General features: G+C 42.7%; 1 protein-coding gene across 1 annotated transcript; it reads right to left on the minus strand.

The window, feature by feature from the left end:
- Positions 1 to 893: 893 nt before the first annotated feature.
- Positions 894 to 24,997, minus strand: LOC115005158 (serine/threonine-protein kinase BRSK2-like; the record flags this gene model as incomplete). The annotated part of the gene is made up of 12 exons (XM_029426971.1): positions 894 to 936; positions 1,377 to 1,436; positions 4,314 to 4,464; positions 5,480 to 5,577; positions 5,647 to 5,811; positions 7,251 to 7,282; positions 8,079 to 8,225; positions 11,953 to 12,021; positions 13,311 to 13,344; positions 19,649 to 19,765; positions 22,981 to 23,121; positions 24,903 to 24,997. Coding segments are annotated over 12 exons (1,152 nt in total), but the record flags the coding sequence as incomplete, so codon positions are not given.
- Between the last annotated feature and the right edge of the window lie 734 nt (positions 24,998 to 25,731).

Below are 25,731 nucleotides of genomic sequence, written 5' to 3' on the forward strand. Positions count from 1 at the left end.
GCACAAGGTCAGCCACACAGGGAGGCTGCAGGCGCCCCCCCCCCGCTTCACTGATATAACAGACCGGAACAAACAAATATAACCCGCCCCCCCCCCCACACACACACACACACACACACACACACACACTGACAGTGAGGAGTGAAGATGGGTAGAAGGAAGGAGGGGGAGCGAGAGGAGGAAACAAGAAAAGTTGACCTAAAAATTCTCTTCGCCCCCTGAGGCTGAGGGAAGGAGGGAGGGAAGTGTGCCATCTTCTCTGAATTCACAGACAGGAAAGTATCTTCTCACTCAGCGAGTACACGATACAGTAAAGGAGGTTTAGTTCACCTGGAATATGAACGTTTGAAACGTCCTGTTTGGATCTAAATGCTGATTATAGGGAAACAGAGGCTTCGTTTTCATTGCCTGGTACAGATCAGATACATAGTTAAATGCTTGTATCAGCTGTAAACACCAGACAGTAAATGTGTTGAAACTAAAAGCTAAAAGAGGCTAAAGAGGCTAAACGAGGCTAAAAGAAGCTAACAGAGGCTAAAGAAGGCTAAAAGAGGTTAAAGGAGGCTAAAGGAGGCTAAAAGAAGCTAAAAGAGGCTAAACAAGGCTAAAGAGGCTAAACGAGGCTAAAAGAAGCTAACAGAGGCTAAAGAAGGCTAAAAGAGGCTAAAAGAGGCTTAAAGAAGCTAAAAGAGGCTAAAAGAAGCTTAAAGAAGCAAAATGAGGCTAAATGAGGCTAAAGGAGGCTAAAGGAGGCTAAAAGGCTCCGTAGAGCTGCAGACTGTTCTCTGTGCCTTAGTTTAGAAATATTGAGGAATTCATCGCTCTGGGGTTTCTCTCTCTCCACCTGAAGATGACCAAACAGGTGATTTGATCGTCTCAGAGTCGACATATCATCACGTCATCATGGCCAACAGAGAAACAGGAATACTTTGAAAACTAAAACGTGTCGCACAAGACAAGTATCAGAATGTAGTCTGTAAACTGCTCAAAGTAATCTGATAGTTTTTAAAAACTCTGCTGGGACATAATCTCAACCTTCTTCTAATCCAAGAACGTCCCACAGTGAAGACATTTATATTCTACTGATGAAACCACTTATTCTTTAGAGAAAGAATAACATACAGCGCTGGAGATTGTTGAAGTGTAACGACTGAATGCACATGTTACTTTCTTTGACATCTTATTTTTAAACATTTAAAAGACTTTTACATCAAAGTATGCTGAAACAACATGCTACATTTAAAAGTGAAAGACAAAGACACGTAAAGGACTCGAGCCACTGAACGCTAAACAAAGAAAACTAAATGATGGTAAAAAGGAAGAAACAAAATGGATCTGACACGACAAACAGAAACAGGAACGGAGCCGACCAATACCTTTCCTCCTTGCTGCAGTTAGCGTTTGTGATATCCAAGCTTTTACTGAAAACAGATTTGCTAAAAAGGGGGCAGACAGAAAAAGCCAAGAGACAGACAGAAAGGTAGTCACATAAGGAATCCTAATGTTGAGCATGCAACACAAAAGTCAACATGTGACACACTTAGAACTAGAAAATGAAACGAAACAAAGAGCAACACGAGAACTCAGAGCATGCACAGATCCAGAGACCAGGAGGAGAAGCACATTCCTGGGTCATGCTGCAGTCATGTGTTCATTATTATCTCTGCAGGGTCAGCAGGAGAGCCTCACACTGCAGCCCAACAGGCTCCGTGACATACAACTACATGTTGGGATCATCAGCAGCTTGATCAAATGTCTAAAGCGTCTTTAAAGAGTCTGTTGCTGTTAAACAAAACTAAATGTCACAATCTCACAGAGTAAAACGGATCAAACTGTAAGCTGCGCAATAAAGTTTCCAGTGAAACTAAACCAGAGTGCAAAATGGAGGAAGCTATCGTAGCTTATTAGCTGCGCGTCACCTTCCACTTCACAGGAGGAGACACGAGTCGAAGGTCTGTCGAGTAAACTGTGAGCTAACGCGCTCGCTCGCTGACGCCTTCGCTGACTGATCATTAGCAACCTTAGCAAGTTCTTTACTTCAATAACTTTTCATTGAATTAAATAATGTACAATCCTGAGAATAAGATGCCAGGGGGAATAAACAATACAGTGAAGAGAAAATAGAAAGAAGAGTTATTTGAACTAACACAAGCATGTTCCCGGCTGGCTAGTGTGTTAGCCGTTAACTCTCCAGCTAGCTAGCTCAAACTAGCTTGTTTTGTTTTTACAAAAACTACATTTTCCTCAACATAGATGAACATACATCTACGTTGCTATAGATTTATGTTCTGGAGTTATTTCATCTTCTTGTCAGAGTAATTATGTTTTATTTTAGTATTTTTTTTACTGTGTTACTTATGTGCAATGTTTTATTCAACACACAGTGTCGTGCAGCACACTGAGCTTCCACCGGGATTGAACTGCGTTATATAAATAAAGTTGTGCTAACTTTGTTGTGGGGGATGGCTCTAAATACTACAATACCCATGAGCCTCGGCTTTTATAGAAAAGAAGACATTCAGAGGACAAATCAGAGCCGAAACCAGTTTAAAGTTTAAAGCTTTTGCCAAATTCATCCATCAAACTGAACAAAAACAGTTTTAACTTTCTGACTGTTTAACCCTTTATGCAAATCTATGGTTTAGTATTTTATTCCAGTATCTTTATCCAACCTGAAGTGTAATTAGTAATTACAGAAGAATATAAAATTCCAATCCAATTTTAACTTTATGTTTCCTCAGTTAAAACACTTATAGTAAGTAGTAACAGTAATACGGCTGAACATTTGAGATGTTCCATGTCATCAGTGTTAATCAGCATAACTTGAGGGTTTATTTTTAACTAACCCCAACACGAGGGTCCAGTCTGCACGTGCTGATTATTCTCTCACGATGTTCTGCAGCTTCGGGTTCACATTAAATTCTGACTTTCATGTGGATTTCAATTGCACTCGCTCTGCTTGTAAGTGAGCGTCAAATGAATTTCATGTGAACTGACTCGGTCTCACTTTGAAGGCTTTAAATGATGCCGATTATTAAAGATGTCAGAGCAGATTTATCGCTCCGCTCTGGGACCGCTGACCTTGATTCAAAAACAAATTGTTCTATGCTTTAGCAGCAGAGTCTTAATGGGTTAATCGGTTTAAATTTAAGGATAAATGTGAATGTTATATAACGACAAAAAGACTTCTACTTAAAACTGAACTTCTGTCAATGTTGTGCAGAATGTGGGATCAAAGCTCCTGCAGGAGGTGGAAGGTGAACATATTTAATATATTCAGGACAAAGTGTTTTTAACCTCAACACAGACTTTTATCCACTTTTACGCAACATCATCCTTTAATCTTTTATCTTGCGTCTAACTGTCTCACTTTGATTTACTTCCAGTCTTGTAAATCTCCAACACTCAGCATCTCATCATAAAACTTCATCTAGATTTATTGAACAATATGTATTTTTGATATTGGGTTGAACTGTCCCTTTAACTCAACCTTTCCTTTCTGTGTGTGCACACGGCCCTGCAGTCTCATGCTCTTTCACCGACTAATCAACTGGCTTTTCAGTTTGATTCATCACTTTAAGAAGGTAAGGATGATTCTGAAGTTCAAGAACACGTTTCTTAGGACCTTTCTCAACAACAACAAGAAGAAATGCAAAATAAAGGTGAATGAGGCCCGTTGTGTGCAGGCTCAGCTCTTGGGTCTCATTTCATACCCGACATTAAAACTCACGTTCTTACATAGAAACATCAACAGCCACTTTATGCACCAACTTGCCAAATACACACGAGGTTCACATCGTCATAAACCTGGATGTCCTCTTCGACCGCATGCGCCATGCACACGTTACAAACAGCACAAACTGTCCCGTTCATGCTTTTCACTTTCTCCTTGGGAGCAAACTGAACAGGAGTTTATGTCAGGTCTCGTACTGGACATCTTGCACCCACAGAGCCAGAATGATGCGTCACGTGTTTAACCGCAGTTCGGTGAAGGAGGAAAGGATTTACAAGTGTGGACTGACCTCACGTGCAGCGAGCAGAGCTCAGTGAAGAACTGAGCTGAGGTCGTACTGAGGGCAAACACACGGCCAATGGGACATTTCATTTAAAAAAACGACGGCTTATATTTTGATGAAGTGCCGCCGAGCTGCTCCTCCTTCTTTTATTTCACTGAACTGAGATTAAATACATCATTTATCATAACAACCGTCATCAGTCACACTTTGGACGTTAACAATGTCTTTGAATGTTCCGCGTGTGTCAGACATGTTTGTCCATGCTCATGAACACACGTGCAGATCTGCAGGTCTTACCTCTGACCGTGGGTTGCCATGTCGATGGCTCGTCGTACGGGTACGGGGGATCCTCCCTCCGTGACGCACAGCACCTCCATGGACTTCCTCTCCGGTCTCCGCTTACCGTGACGGCTCAGCATCGGCGAGTCCACGCGCTTCCTCGGAGGGTCTGCTGAGCAGCGTCAGGGTCAAAGGTCAAAAGAGGGATAAAACAAAGGACAGAAACTAGTCAGAAAACAGTAACATTACACAAATATGTGAAGTATGTCCGCAAAATATGTTATAATGTCTGAACAATATGAGAAACATAAGTGAAAATAATCTGCGTGAAGTTTTAGAAACGTACGGGAAAGATGTTCGGAAAGATATGTGGAAAGTATTTGAAAATGACCTGATAAATATGTGAAAAATTTGAGTAATTAAAGAAAAGGTACCTTGTTTTGGAAGGATTGACTCTTTTTTTGTAATATATGTTCAGATAATATGTGCAAAAATCTAAATAAATCTGTGTGAAGTGTTTTAGTAAAGAAAAGAAATATGTGAAAAATATTAGAAAATTATCTGATAAATATGTGAAAAATGTAAGTAATTAAAGTTGAGTAAGGATTAACACTTTGTTTTTCAGTAAAATATGGAAGAAATGTCCAAAATACGCTCTTTTATCTAGAGGGTTATGGGTTGAAAAGAATGTGATGTAATATTTAAATCTGAAACATTTATATAGTAATGTGGAGTTGGCATCATATCGGCTGCAGAGGGAAAGCGACCTGTGATGTATTTCAGTTTGTACCTGCTGGTCCAACAGTGACGTCAGAGTGAACTCAACGCACTCAGACACTAAACATCGCTGCAGCAAAGTGAGAGTTTCAACCACTGAAGGTCAACAAATAAAGGTTCCAGCTGCTGTTGAGTTTATCATCTTTACTGGACACACACAATCTGCAGCCGTCTCAATGTCATGCTCCTCTTGTAGCTAATGTTAGCCACTAATGTTCCTACACAAATACAACGGTGACTAAAAAACATTCCCTAATTTAACTGCAGCTGTTATTTCTCTGTCAAAACACAGAATTCATAAGAATGTCATTAGTTTTGCAGGTAATAAATTTGAGATTTGAGACAAACTGTGCAGAATCATGTTCGACTTGTGTGTGTGTGTGTGTGTGTGTGTGTGTGTTTCCTACCGATCTCGGTGCGTGGCGGCAGGTTCTGGTCCTCCTGGCTCGGATACCTCTCCTTGCGGTCCAGCAGCAGGAAGTAGATCATCTTCTCTTGGTTTTCTCTGCAGACAGAAGACAGTTAGAGTCCGTTGGTTAAGAATGAGACAGTAAGACGCTTCATCATCACTCACTCCTCAGACAGCAGGTCTTTGGTCAGTTTCTCCTTGTCTCTGAAGCAGCCCAGGGAGTGCATGCTCTCCAGGACGTCGGGGTCGATCTCCTCGGCTGCAGCCAGAGTCCTGATGGCCACCTTCCTGGGGACGGGCTGCTCTGGCTCCGGCTCGTTCTTCCCAGCTCTGCAACACAACAGAAAGAAACTGAGTCCTGTAGGGATGACCTGTGTGAGTCCTGCAGGGAGGACCTGTGTGAGTCCTGCAGGGAGGACCTGTGTGAGTCCTGCAGGGAGGACGTGTGTGAGTCCTGCAGGGATGACGTGTGTGAGTCCTGCAGGGAGGACCTGTGTGAGTCCTGGAGGGAGGACGTGTGTGAGTCCTGCAGGGATGACGTGTGTGAGTCCTGCAGGGAGGACCTGTGTGAGTCCTGCAGGGAGGACGTGTGTGAGTCCTGGAGGGAGGACGTGTGTGAGTCCTGCAGGGAGGACGTGTGTGAGTCCTGCAGGGATGACGTGTGTGAGTCCTGCAGGGAGGACCTGTGTGAGTCCTGGAGGGAGGACGTGTGTGAGTCCTGCAGGGAGGACGTGTGTGAGTCCTGCAGGGATGACGTGTGAGTCCTGCAGGGATGACGTGTGTGAGTCCTGCAGGGATGACGTGTGTGAGTCCTGCAGGGAGGACCTGTGTGAGTCCTGCAGGGATGACGTGTGTGAGTCCTGCAGGGAGGACGTGTGTGAGTCCTGCAGGGATGACGTGTGAGTCCTGCAGGGATGACGTGTGAGTCCTGCAGGGAGGACGTGTGTGAGTCCTGCAGGGATGACGTGTGAGTCCTGCAGGGATGACCTGTGTGAGTCCTGGAGGGAGGACGTGTGTGAGTCCTGGAGGGAGGACGTGTGTGAGTCCTGCAGGGAGGACCTGTGTGAGTCCTGCAGGGAGGACGTGTGTGAGTCCTGCAGGGAGGACGTGTGTGAGTCCTGGAGGGAGGACGTGTGTGAGTCCTGCAGGGAGGACGTGTGTGAGTCCTGCAGGGATGACGTGTGTGAGTCCTGCAGGGATGACGTGTGTGAGTCCTGCAGGGATGACGTGTGAGTCCTGCAGTGATGACGTGTGTGAGTCCTGCAGGGAGGACGTGTGTGAGTCCTGCAGGGATGACGTGTGTGAGTCCTGCAGGGAGGACGTGTGTGAGTCCTGCAGGGATGACGTGTGTGAGTCCTGCAGGGAGGACGTGTGTGAGTCCTGCAGGGAGGACGTGTCTGAGTCCTGCAGGGAGGACGTGTGTGAGTCCTGCAGGGATGACGTGTGTGAGTCCTGCAGGGAGGACGTGTGTGAGTCCTGCAGGGAGGACGTGTCTGAGTCCTGCAGGGATGACGTGTGTGAGTCCTGCAGGGAGAACGTGTGTTTGTAGGCCACTGATAGGAATGATGAACTAAACTACAAAAGTGGTAATAAGTATTAATAAGTATGTAATCATAATTCTGCTTGTTGAACTCCAGACAGAGTAAATCCATTAGAGATCGGAGGTCCATTAAGGACTCAGCGAGTGTCCTGATGTTTGAGTTCTCCTCTCTCGCCTCCGAGAGGCTTCGACTACATGCAGACGCTCACAAGCAGGAGGATATACTCACAGGTACCACGTGTGCTTCTGGATCTGCTCTAACTGCAACAAAGATCAGAGGAAATAAACATTAATGACTCTTATTGATAAAGAATGGAAACAAGATGGTTTCACAATTACAACCAAAATACACCCAGAGCTGCAACAAACAGATGTTTTAATTTCCTTTGTTGTTTCATTGTTTGGTCTTTAAAATGTCAGAAAATGGTGAAACATGCCGATCAGTGTTTCCTAAAGAGGACGTCGTCAAACGTCTTGTTTTGTCCACAACTCGAAGATATTCAGTTTACTGTCAGAGAAAAGAAACCAGAACATATTCACGATGAAGACGCTGCAATCAGAGAGTTCTGACTCCAATATCAAAATGGTAAATGGCGATTCATTTAATAGTCATTTAATCTCTTCAGCACTTGGCTCCAGATCCACACAGATAGTTTATGTAAGATACATAATGATGATAAATAAGCAGACTCTCATATGCAGATGTGGAGTCATTGAGCTTAAACATGAATAATATCTGTCATCTCATTTAAAAGATGCGCAGACGATTACACAGCTGCAGACACAACACGAGTGAGAACATTATTTAAATAAAGCCTTTGTTATCTTTGTGATGTTTCTATTCTGAGCCAGAACAAGTCTTTGGCCTGAGATGAAAAGATGTGATGCAGAGCGCAGGAGCTGCAGCCCAGTCGGGGTGCTAAATGTAGCCTGAGCAGTCCCTCCGGCAGCAGCCCACTGTCCAAATGAGAAGCGAGCACAAGTTCACTGAAGGAGGACTTTAAACCCTCTGCTGTCCTGCAGCCAGGCCGGCCGGGCGGGGGGACGAGGTGCTTACCGTGAGCCTCTTGCCGGCGTCCACTTCAATCATACCGCGCAGAAGGTTCTGACAGTCTGGAGGGATGAAGTGAGGCATGTGGAAAACACCCAGCTTCACCTTCTCCAGAAGGTTCCTCAGGTTGTCGTCGTCGAAAGGCAGAGCGCCCTGCAGGAGAGGAACATCGTGAGGAACATTGTGAGGAACATCTTGAGGAACATCGTGAGGAACATTGTGAGGAACATCGTAAGGAACATTGTGAAGAACATCGTAAGGAACATCGTGAGGAACATTGTGAGGAACATCGTGAGGAACATCGTGAGGAACATCGTGAGGAACATCGTGAGGAACATCGTGAGGAACATCGTGAGGAACATCGTGACTCTCAGCTGGAGTTTTAGATTCATCTCAAACTTTAGTGACTTTAACACGTCGTTAAAATGTTTACTGTAAGATATTCAGTGTTGAGATGCAACTTGCTGACACTTCTTCACTAATAGAAACAGCTCACACTCTCGTTTCTATTAGTGTTCTTACTTTATTACCAGTTTTAATTTCATTCATAGTTTATGCTTGTTATGCTCATTTAAGACGATTAAACACTGCATGACTTTACACTGCAGGACCCCCGGGGGCTCTGAAGGAACACGTGCAGCTGCTTGTAATTCATAAAGAAACTAAACTGAGCAACGTTATTATCCAGCAAACTGAAGCAGGAATATCTTCAGCTAATTCAAGAAGATCTACAAACCCATCTGCTGCTTCAGCTCCACCGACAGCAGCATGGATGTATCAACACACAGCGCAGGTAAAACATGTTTATATTATATCATATTCTCCAAACTGCAGGATGCGTTCAAACTAAACGTTCTGTGAAGCTAAAAGTCAACAAGTGACGCCAAACATGCAACTCCTCAACGCTGCGGAGGAATCGCCTTCTCTGTAAAGTATCTGGAACAACATTTGGAATGAAACGTAGTTTGAATATCCTGCTAAATATTTACTCAAATGTACATTTTTAAAAGCTCCTGTTTTACAATCCTGGAAACATTAATACTCAAAAGTAAGTCATTATAGCGGTGTGTAGTCCTGTGCATGCACAGCAGGCGCCTACCAACAGAACCTCACAGGTGTACAACTGAGCGCCGCGACAACTTGTGTGTTGACGGTACTTTTGTCTGGAGCACCTTCGCTCCGGGAACACTGCGGCGAGCTGCTGATACTTCAGAGCCACAGATTGTAACTTCACATGAACTTCAGTCAGATAAAAGGATCCATGAGTCAGACAGACTAACATATTCAACTAAACAACCCGCTGCCCCGCACTCGAGGATGGAGAGGGGGGCTGCATTCTTTTGACATTATCAAATCGCCTCCTGGGAATATCTACACTATACTCCGAGGACATCTCCGACACTTGCAGGTCAAAAAAAGGGGAGATGTGATAAGACAGCGCACACGATCATATAATACACTGACTTCCTGCTGGTGTCATGTAAATGACCCGTCAGGTGTTCACCCAGAGATAACGTGGATCGGGACAAAGAGGACGGCTGCAGGTGTTTTGAGAGATATCAGTCATCAGAGTGATGATGATGATGATGATGATGATGATGATGATGATGAAGATGATGAAGCAGTCTGCGTCGCAGCCAGCCGGCGCTGCCTCTGCGCTCCAGCTGGGCAGCGCGCTCAGTGACGTGATGACTGATAGTTTCCTCCTCTTTGTAAAAGGAGCAGGACGGAGGCAGATGGCCACTGACACTGCGTGGGTAATCACAAACACCACAAGTGGAGACATTCATCTTCACGTGATGACTGTGTTGTGTGCTCCGTCTTAATCAAGAGACGAACACGCACGCATGCACACGGTACACAAACAAACATGTCATTTAGCTGCTTCTGCTCACTCATCACTGTCGCGCTACAAAGCTGCGGCCATGAAAAGCTGTTACGTGCAAAGTGAAGCTAATCAAATATCTTATATATCAAATAAGATTTATATTTAAACTTCCCAACATGCATTTCTTCAGCAGAAGGTAAACATCTGTCTTTAAAAACCTTTATTTGTCTACAAAAGGAGCCGGATGTTTGCTAAATAATAGAAAGTAATCCGACAGTTATTTACAGTTATTTTGTGTACAATTCATTTCTTTAAATGGGCAGGTCTCTGAGAAATAAAAATACAATTTTATTTATGCAAGGCAGCATTTATATTGTTATTTTATTCTTCTACTGTAATCATTTGCCGGGTGTGGTTTGGTAGAAAGAAAACAGTCCCTACATGAAACTGCTCAGGAGCAGCTCTGTGGATCCCGGTCTTGCTCTCTGCAGACAGACGTCGCTGTTGAGTTTTTAAAATGAATTTTTGAGCACAACAAGCCGATCGTCTGACAAGATGATGAAAGCATGTTCGCTGGGGACATTAATTTATAATGTGATTTAAATGTTTGATTGGCACACAGTGTGTTTCCAGCATCCATCTTTAATTCAACCCCACCTGATGTAAACCGCAGGCTAAATGTACAAGAACATGCACGCCTGCAGACATGACAGCGTCTCTCCTCTCACACCAGTGCATAGATGTTACATTTATGTATTAATTACACACAATGTTACTGCCAAAAAGTTTAATTTGCAGCGTGAACGCTGTCGTCAGGGTGTTTATTTTGTGTTGAGACATTTCAGTGACATTTCTCATCATTCTGCTGGAACAAGTTGCTGCACAAATAAAGAGTTTGTGTAGAAAACTAAACTTAATCAACTTCTCCAGGAGAGAGAACAGCTGTTTCCTGAGAGGCATATTTAAGTAAATGTATTCTCTGTCCTACAGCGTGCTGATGAAAAGGATTATAGAAACTAACACACATAGAAACTAATTCATTCAGATATAATAATCACAATAATTCCAAGTAGCCTAAGCTACAAAATGTTGCTTGGGTAACTAACGTGGAGCTAACGTAGAGCTAACATGGAGCTAGCGTGAAGCTAACTTGGAGCTAACGTGAAGCTAACATGGAGTTAAAGTGGAGCTAACATGGAGCTAAATAGAGCTAACGTAGAGCTAACATGGAGTTAACGTGGCGCTAACATGGAGCTAACATAGAGCTAACGTAGAGCTAACATGGAGTTAACGTGGCGCTAACATGAAGTACGTAGGTAATGGAGTTCAGGCTAAATGAGCTACATGAGCTACTTGCTGTGGTAAACTTGGTATTTCACGTTTTAACTACAGAACATGTGGCTGTGTGTGTGTGTGTGTGTGTGTGTGTGTGGTGTGTGTGTGTGTGTGTGTGTGTGTAAGCTTTGCAAGTCACCTTGACCCGGGGAATTTTCTTTCTACAAAAGAAGCTAAAATTTCAATTTTTAAGGACAGTAATTCTAACACCAAGTCAAAGTTGTCTCAATCATTATTGTTGTTTGTTTACACAAAATATAATTCATTTCATGTTATTTTGTGCACAATTTATTTTAGAAATGTGCAAGTTGGTGAGAACTAAAAAGGTTAAGCTAGCTTAAGCCGACACATTTTATTTATATAACAGGCATAATTCTTATTTTTCGTATAACTTGAACTTGTTTTTCTTGAAGTCATCGAGAGTTGAGAAAAACCTTTTTAGTAAAAAAAAGTGTTTATTTGTTTATGTTGAGCATTAATAAATGTTTCCTGTTGTCTCAGCTTTGCCTTTGTGTGTTTACATTATTCCAATCAGCTGATATAACTTTTTCTCTATAATCTTCCACACAATGTTTACTCTGCTTTTAAAACATCATTATTTAAATAAAGTCCAATAATTCAGTAACTCAACATTCGGACTACCTGGTGATAGATAAATATAAAGTATATATATACATATATTCAGTATTTCTCTGTATATTTCTGTTACTCACTCACCACTAAAAGTGCAAACAGGATGACTCCACAGCTCCACGCGTCTGCTTTTCTCCCGTCATACTTCTCCCCCTGAAACAGACACAAACTCTTCATTTAATCCTTCTGAGTGTTTCACAAACTGTAAATCGCTGCTCTGAGCTTTGGCTCCTCGCTGCGCTTAATAGGAAAATCCACACATATGTAGATATTCATGCAATTTAACATCAGCCGTTTGTGATGCTGAGTGCACTGCAGGAGCTATTCTGGTACGAAGTGTTTTCGACTTCTGCGTTAGTCATTTCCTGTGTTTCCTAAAATGACTTGAAAACATGCTGCAGGCAGAGATTTGAGTTTAGACTTTGGGGACATGTCCCTGTATGCAGTGCTGGAATGTAACTAAGTACATTTACTCAAATACTTTGGAGGTACGCTACGTTTTGTAAGCCCATGATGTACTTTTTACTGCGCTACATTTATTTTACCACATTAGCCACTAGTTACTTTGCAGAATAAGAATATTAATACAAAATATACCTTTTTATTGCGACAGCAATTATAATCCAGTGATATTATACATTTATATATTATATACATTTATATATATATCATATATTATATATAATGAATATATATATACATTATATATAATATATATATTATATTATATATATAGGATATATAATATATATATATATATATATATATATATATATAATATATATATACAATATATGATATATATATATATATATATATATATATATATAATATATTATATAATATATGATATATAACATATTATATAACTATAATGAAAAATTATATATATATATATATATATATATATATATATATATCATATATAACATATGATATATATACCTTTACGTCAAGGTGCAGCTGAATTGTCCAATATTTTGTCATTTTAATTCTTCATCATGTTACCTTATTCTTATGTTATTTTCTTGTAACATTTATTTTGAAAATCTGTCATTTAAATTAAAATGTTACTTTCTGATTTCTATCAGCAACACATAGTCAAATATGTTACATACATAATACACAATTATATAACCAAATATTGATTCAACTTAGAGTAGCTCTCTATGTGTGTTCGTGTGCACATTATGGAGGGCAAGCGCACACAACCACATATTGGTCGTCCGGCAGATACATGTGCTTATGAAAGTTAAAACATTTCGCTTGTGTGCAAAACACAAAGTCTTGCAGGACGACATCACACACAGCAAATCATTTTAATTGTGTCTAAAGTGTGTTTCAGGCCGGGGGGGGGGGGGGGGGGGGGGGGGGGGGAGGGTGCAGCCGTGATGTAAGAGCCATTCTGCAAAGTGCATGAAAGAAGCACAGAGAGCACTTACCCTGATCACCTCTGGGCAGGCGTAGTGCGGAGACCTGTGAAGGAGGCAAGAAAGAAATGCTGAAAAGGACTCACACACACACCCACACACATTACACAACGCTACACACTCCAATAAAGAACGAGGGAGCAGGTGAACGTCAGTGCAGCCTTCTGACATAACTCTGAAGAAATACAAACCACTTTACCCCAAAACTTGTGTTGCCTGCCGAGGATTATGTTCAGCTAAGTGACAGTTACATAACGTGCAACGGCCTCAATCCTGCCGGTCAACGTGCGCCACGTTTCCACAACGTGAGCGACAACAAGCGGGAAAACTTTATTAATCATTTACTTTGTGACACATAAACAGGTATTGTTTTGTACTCACAGCTACCAACACATAAAAGCAAATCCATGAGAGCGATCACAAAGTTAACAGAGACATTATTTAGTAAACAAAGCAAAAGAATACACGGCGAGTAACGATAAGATATCGCGTCATAATGTCGAGGCTTCAAATATAATCTGGAGAGAAGGTTTCTAGTTGTTTGAAGGAGATGAATTCAGACATAATAAAGGAGTACATGAGTTTTAGTTTTTACCACGGTACCAAATCAGCATCAAGCATTTCACTGGTTGGTATCGACCACTGAGAAACGGGTCAGAACCGGAGCTGCAGTCATAAAGTTAACAAATGCATCTGATTACATAATTCTCAGCAGACACAGGAAGCACACTCCATCACTGCCAGCATCACACTTAATTATGCTAATGTATGTAAAACCCAGTCGATGTGAACTACTCAAAACACACGAACTGTAATGGAATTATACCGGAGCAAACGTTCCTCCGTCCTGCTCGAGGCCACTTGTCCGGAGTGACATTTAATGAATCCTATTAACGTCACGTGAAGTGGAAGAGTCATCTTGTTACTCACGCCAGATATTTGCAGGATCCATCAGAAGTTCTTCACTCGAGCTGTCTGCATGTGTGGAAGAGTGACGTGACAGATGGACTCAGTTCTTTGCACTGATCCCTGATGTCTCTGCACATGGAGCCCCCTCAGCACTTACTACAGCCAGTCAGCTCCTTACCTTCTGGTAATGAGCAGCTCTACGTAAAACTGGACTGAAGTATGAGCCCGATACGGATTAACCTACGAGGAGGCTTCAGGGGAAACTGAGATGTGCGTCCAACACAAACACAGTTTTATTTTGAAAATGCACCATGAACACACAACATTAAGGCCTTAAAGGCTCATTTGATATTGTATTGGGATTAAAGTCATTTAAAGCTCGGGCCGGTCATCTTGAGAAACTAGAAAGAATACAATAGATTGTGAAAGTATCTAAACCAATGAAAGTAGCTCGCAGCCCTCGTTTCAAAACCCCTTCCCCAAAATAATAATTATGAACGTAAACTACAAACATGGCTGCCGTTAGCGCTCACAGCTGCCAAGCTAGCAGCCACACGGGCAGAAAGCATGCACTTATTAAAAGTTGCTTTGTACAAAAGCGTCAGCTAAATGTAATATAATGTAATGTGATGTAATGTAATATAATGTAATGTGATGTGATGTAATGTAATATAATGTAATATAATGTAATGTGATGTAATGTAATATAATGTAATGTGATGTGATGTAATGTGATGTAATGTAATGTGATGTAATGTGATATAATATAATGTTATGTTATGTAATATAATTTAATGTAATATAATGTAATGTGATGTAATGTGATATAATGTAATGTGATATAATGTAATGTAATATAATGTAATGTGATATAATGTAATATAATATAATGTAATGTGATGTAATATAATATAATGTTATGTTATGTAATATAATTTAATGTAATATAATGTAATGTGATGTAATGTGATATAATGTAATGTGATATAATGTAATATAATGTAATGTGATATAATGTAATATAATATAATGTAATGTGATATAATATAATGTGATATAATATAATGTGATATAATATAATGTGATATAATATAATGTGATATAATGTGATATAATATAATATAATGTGATATAATGTGATATAATATAATGTTATGTTATGTAATATAATTTAATGTAATATAATGTAATGTGATGTAATGTGATATAATGTAATGTGATATAATGTAATGTAATATAATGTAATGTGATATAATGTAATGTGATGTAATGTAATATAATGTAATGTGATATAATGTAATGTGATATAATGTAATATAATATAATGTAATGTGATAATGTAAAATGTAATAAATGTAATGTAATATAATGTAATGTGATATAATATAATGTAATGTAATATAATGTAATGTGATATAATATAATGTAATATGATATAATGTAATATAATGTAATGTGATATAATGTAATGTGATATAATATAATATAATGTAATATAATATAATGTAATATAATATAATGTAATGTAATATAATTCCCAGCTCGGCAAATCAAAAAGCATGTATATATATATATATATATCGAGGGACCTCGACGGACCAGACCCGGGCAGCAGAGGCTGGCTTTGGGGACGTGGAACGTCACCTCTCTGTGGGGGAAGGAGCCGGAACTAGTGCGGGAGGTGGATCGCTACCAGTTGGATCTGGTGGGGCTTACCTCCACGCACAGTCTTGGCTCTGGAACCATACTCCTGGATAGGGGTTGGACTCTATTCTTCTCCGGAGTTGCCCAAGGTGTGAGGCGTCGGGCCGGGGTGGGGATACTCACTAGCCCCCGGCTGAGCACCGCTACGTTGGAGTTTACCCCAGTGGACGAGAGGGTCGCCTCCCTACGCCTTCGGGTTATGGGGGGGAAAACTCTGACTGTTGTTTGTGCCTATGCCCCAAACCGCAGTTCTGAGTATTCGGCCTTCTTGGAGACCCTGAATGGAGCCCTGCAGGTGGCTCCAGTAGGGGACTCCGTAGTCTTGCTGGGAACTTCAACGCACACGTGGGAAACGATGGAGACACCTGGAGAGGCGTGATTGGGAGGAACGGCCTCCCTGATCGAAACCCGAACGGTCGTTTGTTGTTGGACTACTGTGCTAGTCATGGAATGGTCATAACAAACACCATGTTCGAACATAAGGATGCTCATAAGTGCACGTGGTACCAGAGCACCCTAGGCCAAAGGTCAATGATCGATTTTGTAATCGTATCATCTGATCTGAGGCCGCATGTTTTGGACACTCGGGTGAAGAGAGGGGCGGAGCTGTCGACTGATCACCATCTGGTGGTGGGTTGGATAAAGGGGTGGGGGAAGACTCTGGACAGACCTGGTAAACCCAAACGGGTAGTACGGGTGAACTGGGAACGTCTGGAGGAAGCCCCTGTCCTGGGTATCTTTCACTCACACTTCCGGCGGAGCTTTTCAGCCATCCCTGTGGAGGTTGGGGGCATTGAACCTGAGTGGGCGATGTTCAAAACCTCTATTGCTGAAGCTGCGGTGATGAGCTGTGGTCTCAAGGTCTTATGTGCCTCAAGGGGCGGTAACCCTCGAACACCGTGGTGGACCCCGGTGGTCAGGGAAGCCGTCCGACTGAAGAAGGAGTCCTTCTGGGTTATGTTATCCGGGAGGACTCCGGAAACAGTTGCAGGGTATCGAAGGACTAGAAGGGCGGCAGCTTCTGCTGTGTCAGAGGCAAAGCAGCGGGTGTGGGAGAAGTTCGGAGAAGCTATGGAGACCAAGGTGCTTCTGGAAAACCATCCGGCACCTCAGGAGGGGGAAGCGAGGAACCATCCAAGCTGTGTACAGCAAGGGTGGAACCCTGCTGACTTCAACTGAGAAGGTTATCGGCCGGTGGAAGGAGTACTTTGAGGAACTCCTGAATCCGACTAACACGCCCTCTATGGTTGAGGCAGAGCTGGAAGCTGATGGGGGATCATCGTCAATTTCCCTGATGGAAGTCACTGAGGTAGTCAAACAACTCCACAGTGGCAAAGCCGCAGGGGTTGATGAGATCCGTCCAGAAATGCTGAAGACTTTGGGTGTTGAGGGGCTGTCTTGGTTGACACGCCTCGTCAACATTGCGTGGAAGTCTGGGACAGTGCCTAGGGGTTGGCAGACCGGGGTGGGGGTTCCCCTATTTAAAAAGGGGGACCAGAGAGTGTGTGCCAACTACAGGGGTATCACACTTCTCAGCCTCCCTGGTAAAGTCTACTCCAAGGTGCTGGAAAGGAGGGTTTGGCCGGTAGTCGAACCTCTGATTGAAGAGGAACAATGCGGATTCCGTCCTGGTCGTGGAACAACAGACCAACTCTTTACTCTTGCAAGGATCCTGGAGGGGGCCTGGGAGTACGCCCATCCGGTCTACATGTGTTTTGTGGATCTGGAGAAGGCGTATGATCGGGTTCCCCCCGGTGATACTGTGGGAGGTGCTGCGGGAGTATGGGGTGAGGGGGTCACTTTTGAGGGCCATCCAATCTCTGTACGCCCAAAGCGATAGTTGTGTCCGGATACTCGGCAGTAAGTCGGACTCGTTTCCAGTGAATGTTGGCCTCCACCAGGGCTGCGCTTTATCACCAATCCTGTTCGTGATTTTCATGGATAGGATATCGAGGCGTAGTCGTGGAGGAGAGGAGTTGCAGTTCAGTGACCTGATGATCTCATCACCAGATGATGTGGTCCTTATGGCATCATCGGTCTGTGACCTTCAACAGTCACTGGATCGGTTCGCAGCCGAGTGTGCAGCGGTTGGGATGAGGATCAGCACCTCTAAATCTGAGGCCATGGCTCTCAGTAGGAAACCGGTGGATTGCCTACTCCGGGTAGGGAATGAGCCATTACCCCAAGTGAAGGAGTTCAAGTACCTCGGGGTTTTCTCAGACGGGTGGCTGGCGTCTCCCTTAGAGATAGCGTGAGAAGCTCAGCCATCCGTGAGAGACTCAGAGTAGAGCCGCTGCTCCTTTACGTTGAAAGGAGCCATTTGAGGTGGTTCGGGCATCTAGTAAGGATGCCACCTGGGTGCCTCCCTAGGGAGGTGTTCCAGGCACGTCCAGCTGGGAGGAGACCCCGGGGAAGACCCAGGACTCGGTGGAGAGATTATATCTCCTTACTGGCCTGGGAACGCCTCAGGATCCCCCAGTCGGAGCTGGAGGATGTGACCCGGAGAAGGGAAGATTGGGGTTCCTTACTGGAGCTGCTGCCCCCGCGACCCGATCCCGGATAAGCGGTAGACGATGGATGGATATATGGATATTACAGAGAAGTAACCCTTCTCTGCTGCATTATTTCCAGGGACACCAGTGACTATTGTTTGAATTATAATGAAGGCTGATGAGTAACTGCAGGCAGAACGTTTTGCACATTAACTTCATGTTCTTCTCTTTTGCTTTGTGCAGCATTTCTGCGTCGAGCTTTAGCTCCTCCACATGACTGACTCTGTGGAACACTGGTCGGCCTGCGGTCAGCTGTGAGTGGGACACATCGGACCAGCCTGTATCTTGCAGAGCTTCCAGAAGCCTGCGGAACAAACAGCCGGACCTCACAAATTGAAAGGTTTCAACTGTTTCTGCAGTCAGAGCATCTTTACACAACAAATAAACAAGACACATCTCACTAAAGCTGGTGTTTTAAGAAGCGACACTACAGGCACAAATTGTTTGCTTCCATCACACGTCTTCAGTCAGACGAGTGTAAAGAAAACCTCAGAATCCACATCCAGAGTTTGTGTTTCTAACTGTGTGTGTGCAGATTTCTCCTAAACTCACAACAGTTACATTACATAATGCCTCATTTACATATTTAAACATGAACACTTAATATAAAAAGTGTTAATGTGAGTAATGAAGTGGGGAAGTTTCATGATATCTGTGAGTTAAATATTTTACTCGCCTCGTTAATATCTTTCTATTAACAATGAATAAATACTAACGAATGATAATGTAAAGGCTCCATGTCTTTGAACATTTTTCTTTATTCCCTGAAGTTTCCTTGTCCGGCACAAACAGTAAGATTTCCTTACAGAGGATTTAACTTTCTCTCCTTTTGGATTCTTGTCCAATAATCAGCACAAAGAATCAGAAACAAATTTAACTCTGAAATCCAGAAACGCACAGGAGAGAAAAACTGAGTCGACTCAATAAACCTTTTTCTCTGCAGCGCTGAACAAATCCTGTTCATGACATCGAATAGTGTCGACTAGACGTCACGTATTCACAGTAACAAGTGCAACAATGTGGGAGAAAGTCAAGACTTTTAGTGTCATTATATCTTTTCAGGACTTGTGAGGGTGAGCCAACAAAGACAGGATGAAGACGGGCTTTAAGAAGATGAAAAAGAAAACATTCAAATCCAGATAAAGGACACAGGATGGACACAAAGCACAGGCTTGATTCACTCACCCACAGCTGGTCTCCAGCAGACTGTCCCCGACCTGCAGAGACGCCATGCCGAAGTCTGCTATTCTGATGTTGTTCTTCTCATCTAACAACAAGTTCTCAGGCTTCAGATCTCTGTGGCTGCAGGATGACAGGAGAGGAAGAGCGATTGAACATTTGGAACAACTTCCTGTGTATTGACCCTGACACTGTGTGATTTCATGATATTATAAAATGAATCCATGCAGGTCAGGTTCAGAGTTGTTTTGGGTCAGACTGAATATTTGGACCCTGCAAGACCTCGACCACAGATGCAAAGTCTCACCTGAAGGTTGTCAGACTTCCAGGTCACAGGACAAACTGGACTTTCTGTAAATACCTCTAAGACGTTTCTTCGAGTCTAATCTGAAAAGCTTCTTCACTTTTTGATAAATACTCATCAGTAAAGTGGATATAATGACTAAGACATCGCTTTACTGCCTTTAAAACCAGGAAAAGACACTTAAGCAATATTCCAACATCCAGAATCTAAGACGATGTCGAGTCTCACATCACGATATCGACTTATTATATTGACCAGGCCGACTTTGATTTAGCACTTCTAAGATAATGAGTGTGAAGCGGTTGGGCGGCTCTCAGCAGGAAACCGGTGGATTGAATACCCCGGATAGAGAATGAGTCCTTACCCCAAGTGAAGGAGTTCAAGTACCTCGGGGTCTTGTTCGCGAGTGAGGGGACGATGGAGCGAGAGATTGGCCGGAGAATCGGAGCAGCGGGGGCGGTACTGCAGTCGCTTTACCGCACCGTGGTGACGAAAAGAGAGCTGAGCCAGAAGGCAAAGCTCTCAATCTACCGGTCGATCTTCGTTCCTACCCTCACCTATGGTCATGAAGGGTCATGACCCAAAGAACGAGATCACGGGTACAAGCGGCCGAGATATGTTTTCTCAGACGGGTGGCGTCTCCCTTAGAGATAGGGTGAGAAGCTCAGCCACCAGGAGAGACTCTGAGTAGAGCCGTTGCTCCTTTACGTTGAAAGGAGCCAGTTGAGGTGGTTCATCTAGTAAGGAGCCACCTGGTCGCCTCCCTAGGGAGGTGTTCCAGGCACGTCCAGCTGGGAAGGAGACCCCGGGGAAGACCCAGGACTCGGTGGAGAGATTATATCTCCTCACTGGGAACGCCTCAGGAATCCCCCAGTCGGAGCTGGAGGATGTGGCCCGGAGAAGGGAAGTCTGGGGTTCCTTACTGGAGCTGCTGCCCCCGCGACCCGACCCTAGATAAGAGGTAGACGATGGATGGATGGATGAAGATATGAGACTTAGATTCTGGATATATGTGAAGATAGTTTTCTTTGTGTCATGCTTCGGTAACACTTTTGACACAATTTGTATAAGACGTGCTGTATTTTCTTTATTCAATACAGAACCTACAAACGTCTGCTCTCCTGTAAATGATCTTCCCAGATCTCTTATAATGTTATATATATATATATATATATATATATATATATATATATATATATATATATATATATATATATATAACATTATAATAATGTTCTTATCACACAACAAGACGGGTACAAGCAGAGACGCAGTTCGTGCAGATTGTCCGTGACCCTGATGACCATTTTGCTTTTGCTTCTTTGTTTTGGGCTTTTATGTCAAATGATATTTGAATAAGTAGCTCCTGACATTCGTAGGCACTTTGCTTTTATGCTTAACCCTCTGGAGGTGGTGTGGGTGAAACGGGAAACAATTAGTGCTGAAAGCATTCACACCTACACGACTGTCTGTGTGGTAAAGGCTACTTTATTACAATCATCAAGAAGTGATGCACGCCCGGTGTGAAGGAGGTCCAAGTCTATCAGATCTCCCCTTTCACTCAAAACGAGGATCTGAAGCCAGCAGATAAGAGCTCGACTCTACTTGTGTATCTCCTCGCAGAATAAATCTCGTCCTTCAAAGCTAAACACTTGACGTCTAAAGCCAAGCGTCACAGGAAGGACTTCTTTGATGTGCAATTGCTCTTAGATACACGGCGCTGCAGCGTGGAGGCACTGAAGGTGCTCTCAGAGATGAAGAGGAGCTGCAGCCTGTAAAGTCGCCCCCGGCTGAAGACGAGGCACAAGGGGGAGAAACCTGTTGTTCTAGCACCAAAACAAACACGCCGGGGCTTCTAGGAATATCACCTCACAGGCACACTCAAGATATACTTGTAGAAATGCTGGCTTGGATTTGAATCATTTTCTTTCTGTAGTAAATTGTCCTGCAATAATGTACAGAACGTTCAGAGCTGTTTTATACATTATATGTTTTTAATATTACGTATTACAGATATTTGTTTGTATTATCTGTGACGGTGCTGCACTCTCAATGAGACGTTGACCTCGTGAAATAAAGGATTTATATATGATTGTATTTACACTATGTAGATTATTTACTAACCATGACTTCTTCAAACTGTTTTTATTTTTTAGACTCATACTCTCTCGACCTTACATTTACTTACTTAGCCTTTATAAAGTTTCTTATTTTTCAGTCTGCTTATGTAAAGTGACTTTGGTCAAATCTAATGTATTATAATAAAGGTGCAAAATAATGTTTCAATTTAGTGTATATGTACAAAGACTACACATGTTAAGATGTTATTCTCCTGATTTGCATAAAGTAACTTCAACATAAAGCTAATTAAGAGCTGTCGTCGAGCTGTTGGACGAGCTGCACGTTGGAAAGCAACGATCACAAAATAAAACATTTCTACTGCTGAAGTTGGAATAATGTCTGAAGGGAGCTGCGAGTTCATCCTGCAACAGGAAGGCTGCGTGAGGAAATAATTAGTCAATTAGTGTGAAGTTGTCAGCTCAACAAAAAGATCAGTGTTATGAAAATCCTTTGACGACATTACTGTTCTAATATTTAATGAGTGAAAACAGCAGCAATTCCTTTTTCTGGCGTTGAGTTACCTGCACAACGTTTTACCTGCAGTCACTGAACTCGTTTCATTATCTGAAATATTAAGACGTTTATGTCTGTTTCTGTTTCCACCTGCTGCCTTCAGTCTCTGCCTTTGTGTCTCATTAGATTCCCCAGACATTAGATTTTACATGCAGCTTGTTGCAGACAAAGGTCCGTCAGTAAATCAGTTGCTGCAGCAGCGATTTATATACCATTTCCATCGTCCCACCTCGCCCGTATTTTGCGCCTCTAAACAAGAATACATTGAAACACATATTGTGTGAGCCCACAGATGATCTGCTACAGTTCTGTGTTGCCTGCACTAAATCTAAGTGATCCTGTGTTTCCTAAATAACCAAAGAGAAACTAGAAACGGATCCTGCGTGTGAAGCTCACTCACCATATGGAGTGGCTGTGGCAGAAGTCCAGGGCTGAGATGATCTGTCTGAAGAACTTCCTGGCCTCTTTAGGCGTTAGCCGGCCCTTTTTCACCAGGTAGTCGAACAACTCCCCCCCAGAAACGTGCTCCAGCACCAGGTACCTGCACAGGAGGAAGAACCAGGTCAGGGAATGTGGTGAAGTACACAATGAACACTTGAAGGGTTTGCATGCGGCTCTTCACACAGAGCTCTTGCACAGATCAAAGAAAAAGTAATCTGCACTTTTGGTTCTGAGATCTTTATTATTTCACTTTATTATTCATCGTTAAGAGAAGAGAACTTTATTAATCCAGAAGGAAATTCTTGTACCAGAGATTGCTCAAAAACATAAGAATAAAAACCAGAGTAAAATGTATAAGAAGTAATATTAATACTCGCTAGTAAAATATGTACAAGTGATCGAATGTGCAGGAATTTATTTAGATTTACTTTTCCCAGTTTCTGGAGGATTTGTTTTATGATCTTATATGATGATGATGATTGCTCATGTTGATGCAAAATCAGATTCAGCAAAGTAACGGCGTCAGATAACTATAGTAGAATAAAAAAATTAAATAAAAGATAACTAGTGAAATAAAGAAAAAAGATTGTAGAAGAATAAAAGATTTAATAAAAAAGATGGCTGCAGTAGAATAAAAAGAGGGCAGAATGTTTCCCTCATGTAGAAACCTTTAGGTCCACACAGACAGTACACCTCCTCAGATCCTCACTTTCATCCTCCTCAGAATGAAGGAGGCCTTAATGTAATAATTGAGTCGTATACTACAGAGTATTTGTACACGACATGCTGAAGTTACCACAGTACATTGGTGCTTAATGTAAATCCCTGAGAAAATCCCCGACCCGTGTTGGTTTGTGTGCCTGCGGTTTTGAAATGTTTTATCTGCGTCCTCCGCTCATTCGTCTCGGAGACATCACTGATCCTCGCCGCGCGTGGGGAGCCGGCTCCTCCTGCCGCCGTCTTCCCCTCGGACTGATTTATTAGCAGATTAAGGGATCTGCTCGAGCGTTTACTCGTAAGAGCCATTTAAATTAGAAACGTGTTCGCATGTGAGTTGTGAAATGTTCTGCTGCAAACTGTTTGCATCTATGTCGACCATCCGTCTCTGTCTAGGAAAACAAATTCCTGCTCTGTTTGACAGCGGTGCCTTTATCAATTATTGAACATCGCATTAAGCAGTGCCACTGGAGCACAGCGGCCACACGCAGCAGATTAATGCACACAATAAAACGGGATATACATTAAAGCTACACGGTCGCAGGAGGCAGGTTAAAGAGAGGGGGGCAGGTAAAACATTCCATGCCTTCATAAAATCACAGAGTTCAAACTGCTGCATGGAGGGAAGGTGTGAAAGTGACATCGTTCTGCAGTGCAGATCATCTTCATACCTTATCAAAGTTGTTTGTCAGCTCTTAAAGTCAAACTGCAATTTGAACTTGTTGTGAGGAAATGTAAACTATAATAAAGTAATAAAGTGTATATTGTTTTTGTGGAAACATCATCTCAGCCTGAAGCCTCAGTGGTTTAGTGAACTTTAAAGTCTACCTTTTCATCAAACATTACTGATTTCACTACATTTTGGAGAACCCGACATGCTAAGTGGGAGCTAGTTAGCATAGCTTGCTAACGTTAGCACTGATTCCCAACAGGTGTGACCTCAGCACGAAGGCTGTCCTGGACTAAAGAAATTCTTAGTCGACTAACACTTGTACGATTTTGTCAACAAAGCGATGAGTTGATTAAATCAACAGATCTGTAAAATTGAGTTTCTCCACCAAGAATCCTGCAAAACCTTCACTTAAAACTTTGTGTTTCCCAGAGATGTGCAGAAATTTCTTGTGGCCTCTCACAGTGTGAATGCAGCAGGACAAATGTACTTACAGGTATTTCTTATTTTCATAGACGTCATGCAGCTTTAAAACGTGGGGATGCTCTATGAGTTTCAGAATGGCTATCTCCCGCTCTACCTGCAGAGAAACAAAGGAAACACAAAATCAGTTCACAAAGACATTCACTGCTAACATGGAGGCACACGGTGTATTGTTAAAGTCATCCTCAGATTCACATCCAGAACCTTTTCTACACACAAAAGTCTAATTTCTCTCAGATTCTGGTCAAACATTCGTGTTCCTCAGGCTGGTCACAATAAAAGGCCGAGGCGTTCCCAGGCCAGTGAGGAGATATAATCTCTCCACCGAGTCCTGGGTCTTCCCCGGGGTCTCCTCCCAGCAGGACGTGACTGGAACACCTCCCTAGGGAGGCGCCCAGGTGGCTCCTTACTAGATGAACCACCTCAACTGGCTCGTTTCAACGTAAAGGAGCAGCGGCTCTACTCTGCGTCTCTCACGGATGGCTGAACTTCTCACCCTATCTCTAATGGAGACGCCACCCGCCTGAGAAAACCCATTTTGGCCACTTGTACCCGCAATCTCGTTCTTTGTTGTTGTTGTTGTATTCATATTCATTAATCTCCCAAGTTTCTCTAACAGTGTGGTGTTTATCCTAGATAAATACAGTAATTGCTGTGTTTATGACCATAGCCACAGAGGTCAGGCTCCATCTTATCTTAACGATCTCATAGTACCTTATAACCCCACAAGAGCACTGCGCTCCCAGAATGCATTTTTCCTCGCGGTTCCTAGAGTCTCTAAAAGTACAAGGAGCGAGAGCCTTCAGCTATCAAGCTCCTCTCCAGTGGAACCAGCTCCCA

The sequence above is a fragment of the Cottoperca gobio genome, unplaced genomic scaffold, assembly GCF_900634415.1.
Source record: "Cottoperca gobio unplaced genomic scaffold, fCotGob3.1 fCotGob3_272arrow_ctg1, whole genome shotgun sequence".
NCBI classification, from domain to species: Eukaryota; Metazoa; Chordata; class Actinopteri; order Perciformes; family Bovichtidae; genus Cottoperca; species Cottoperca gobio.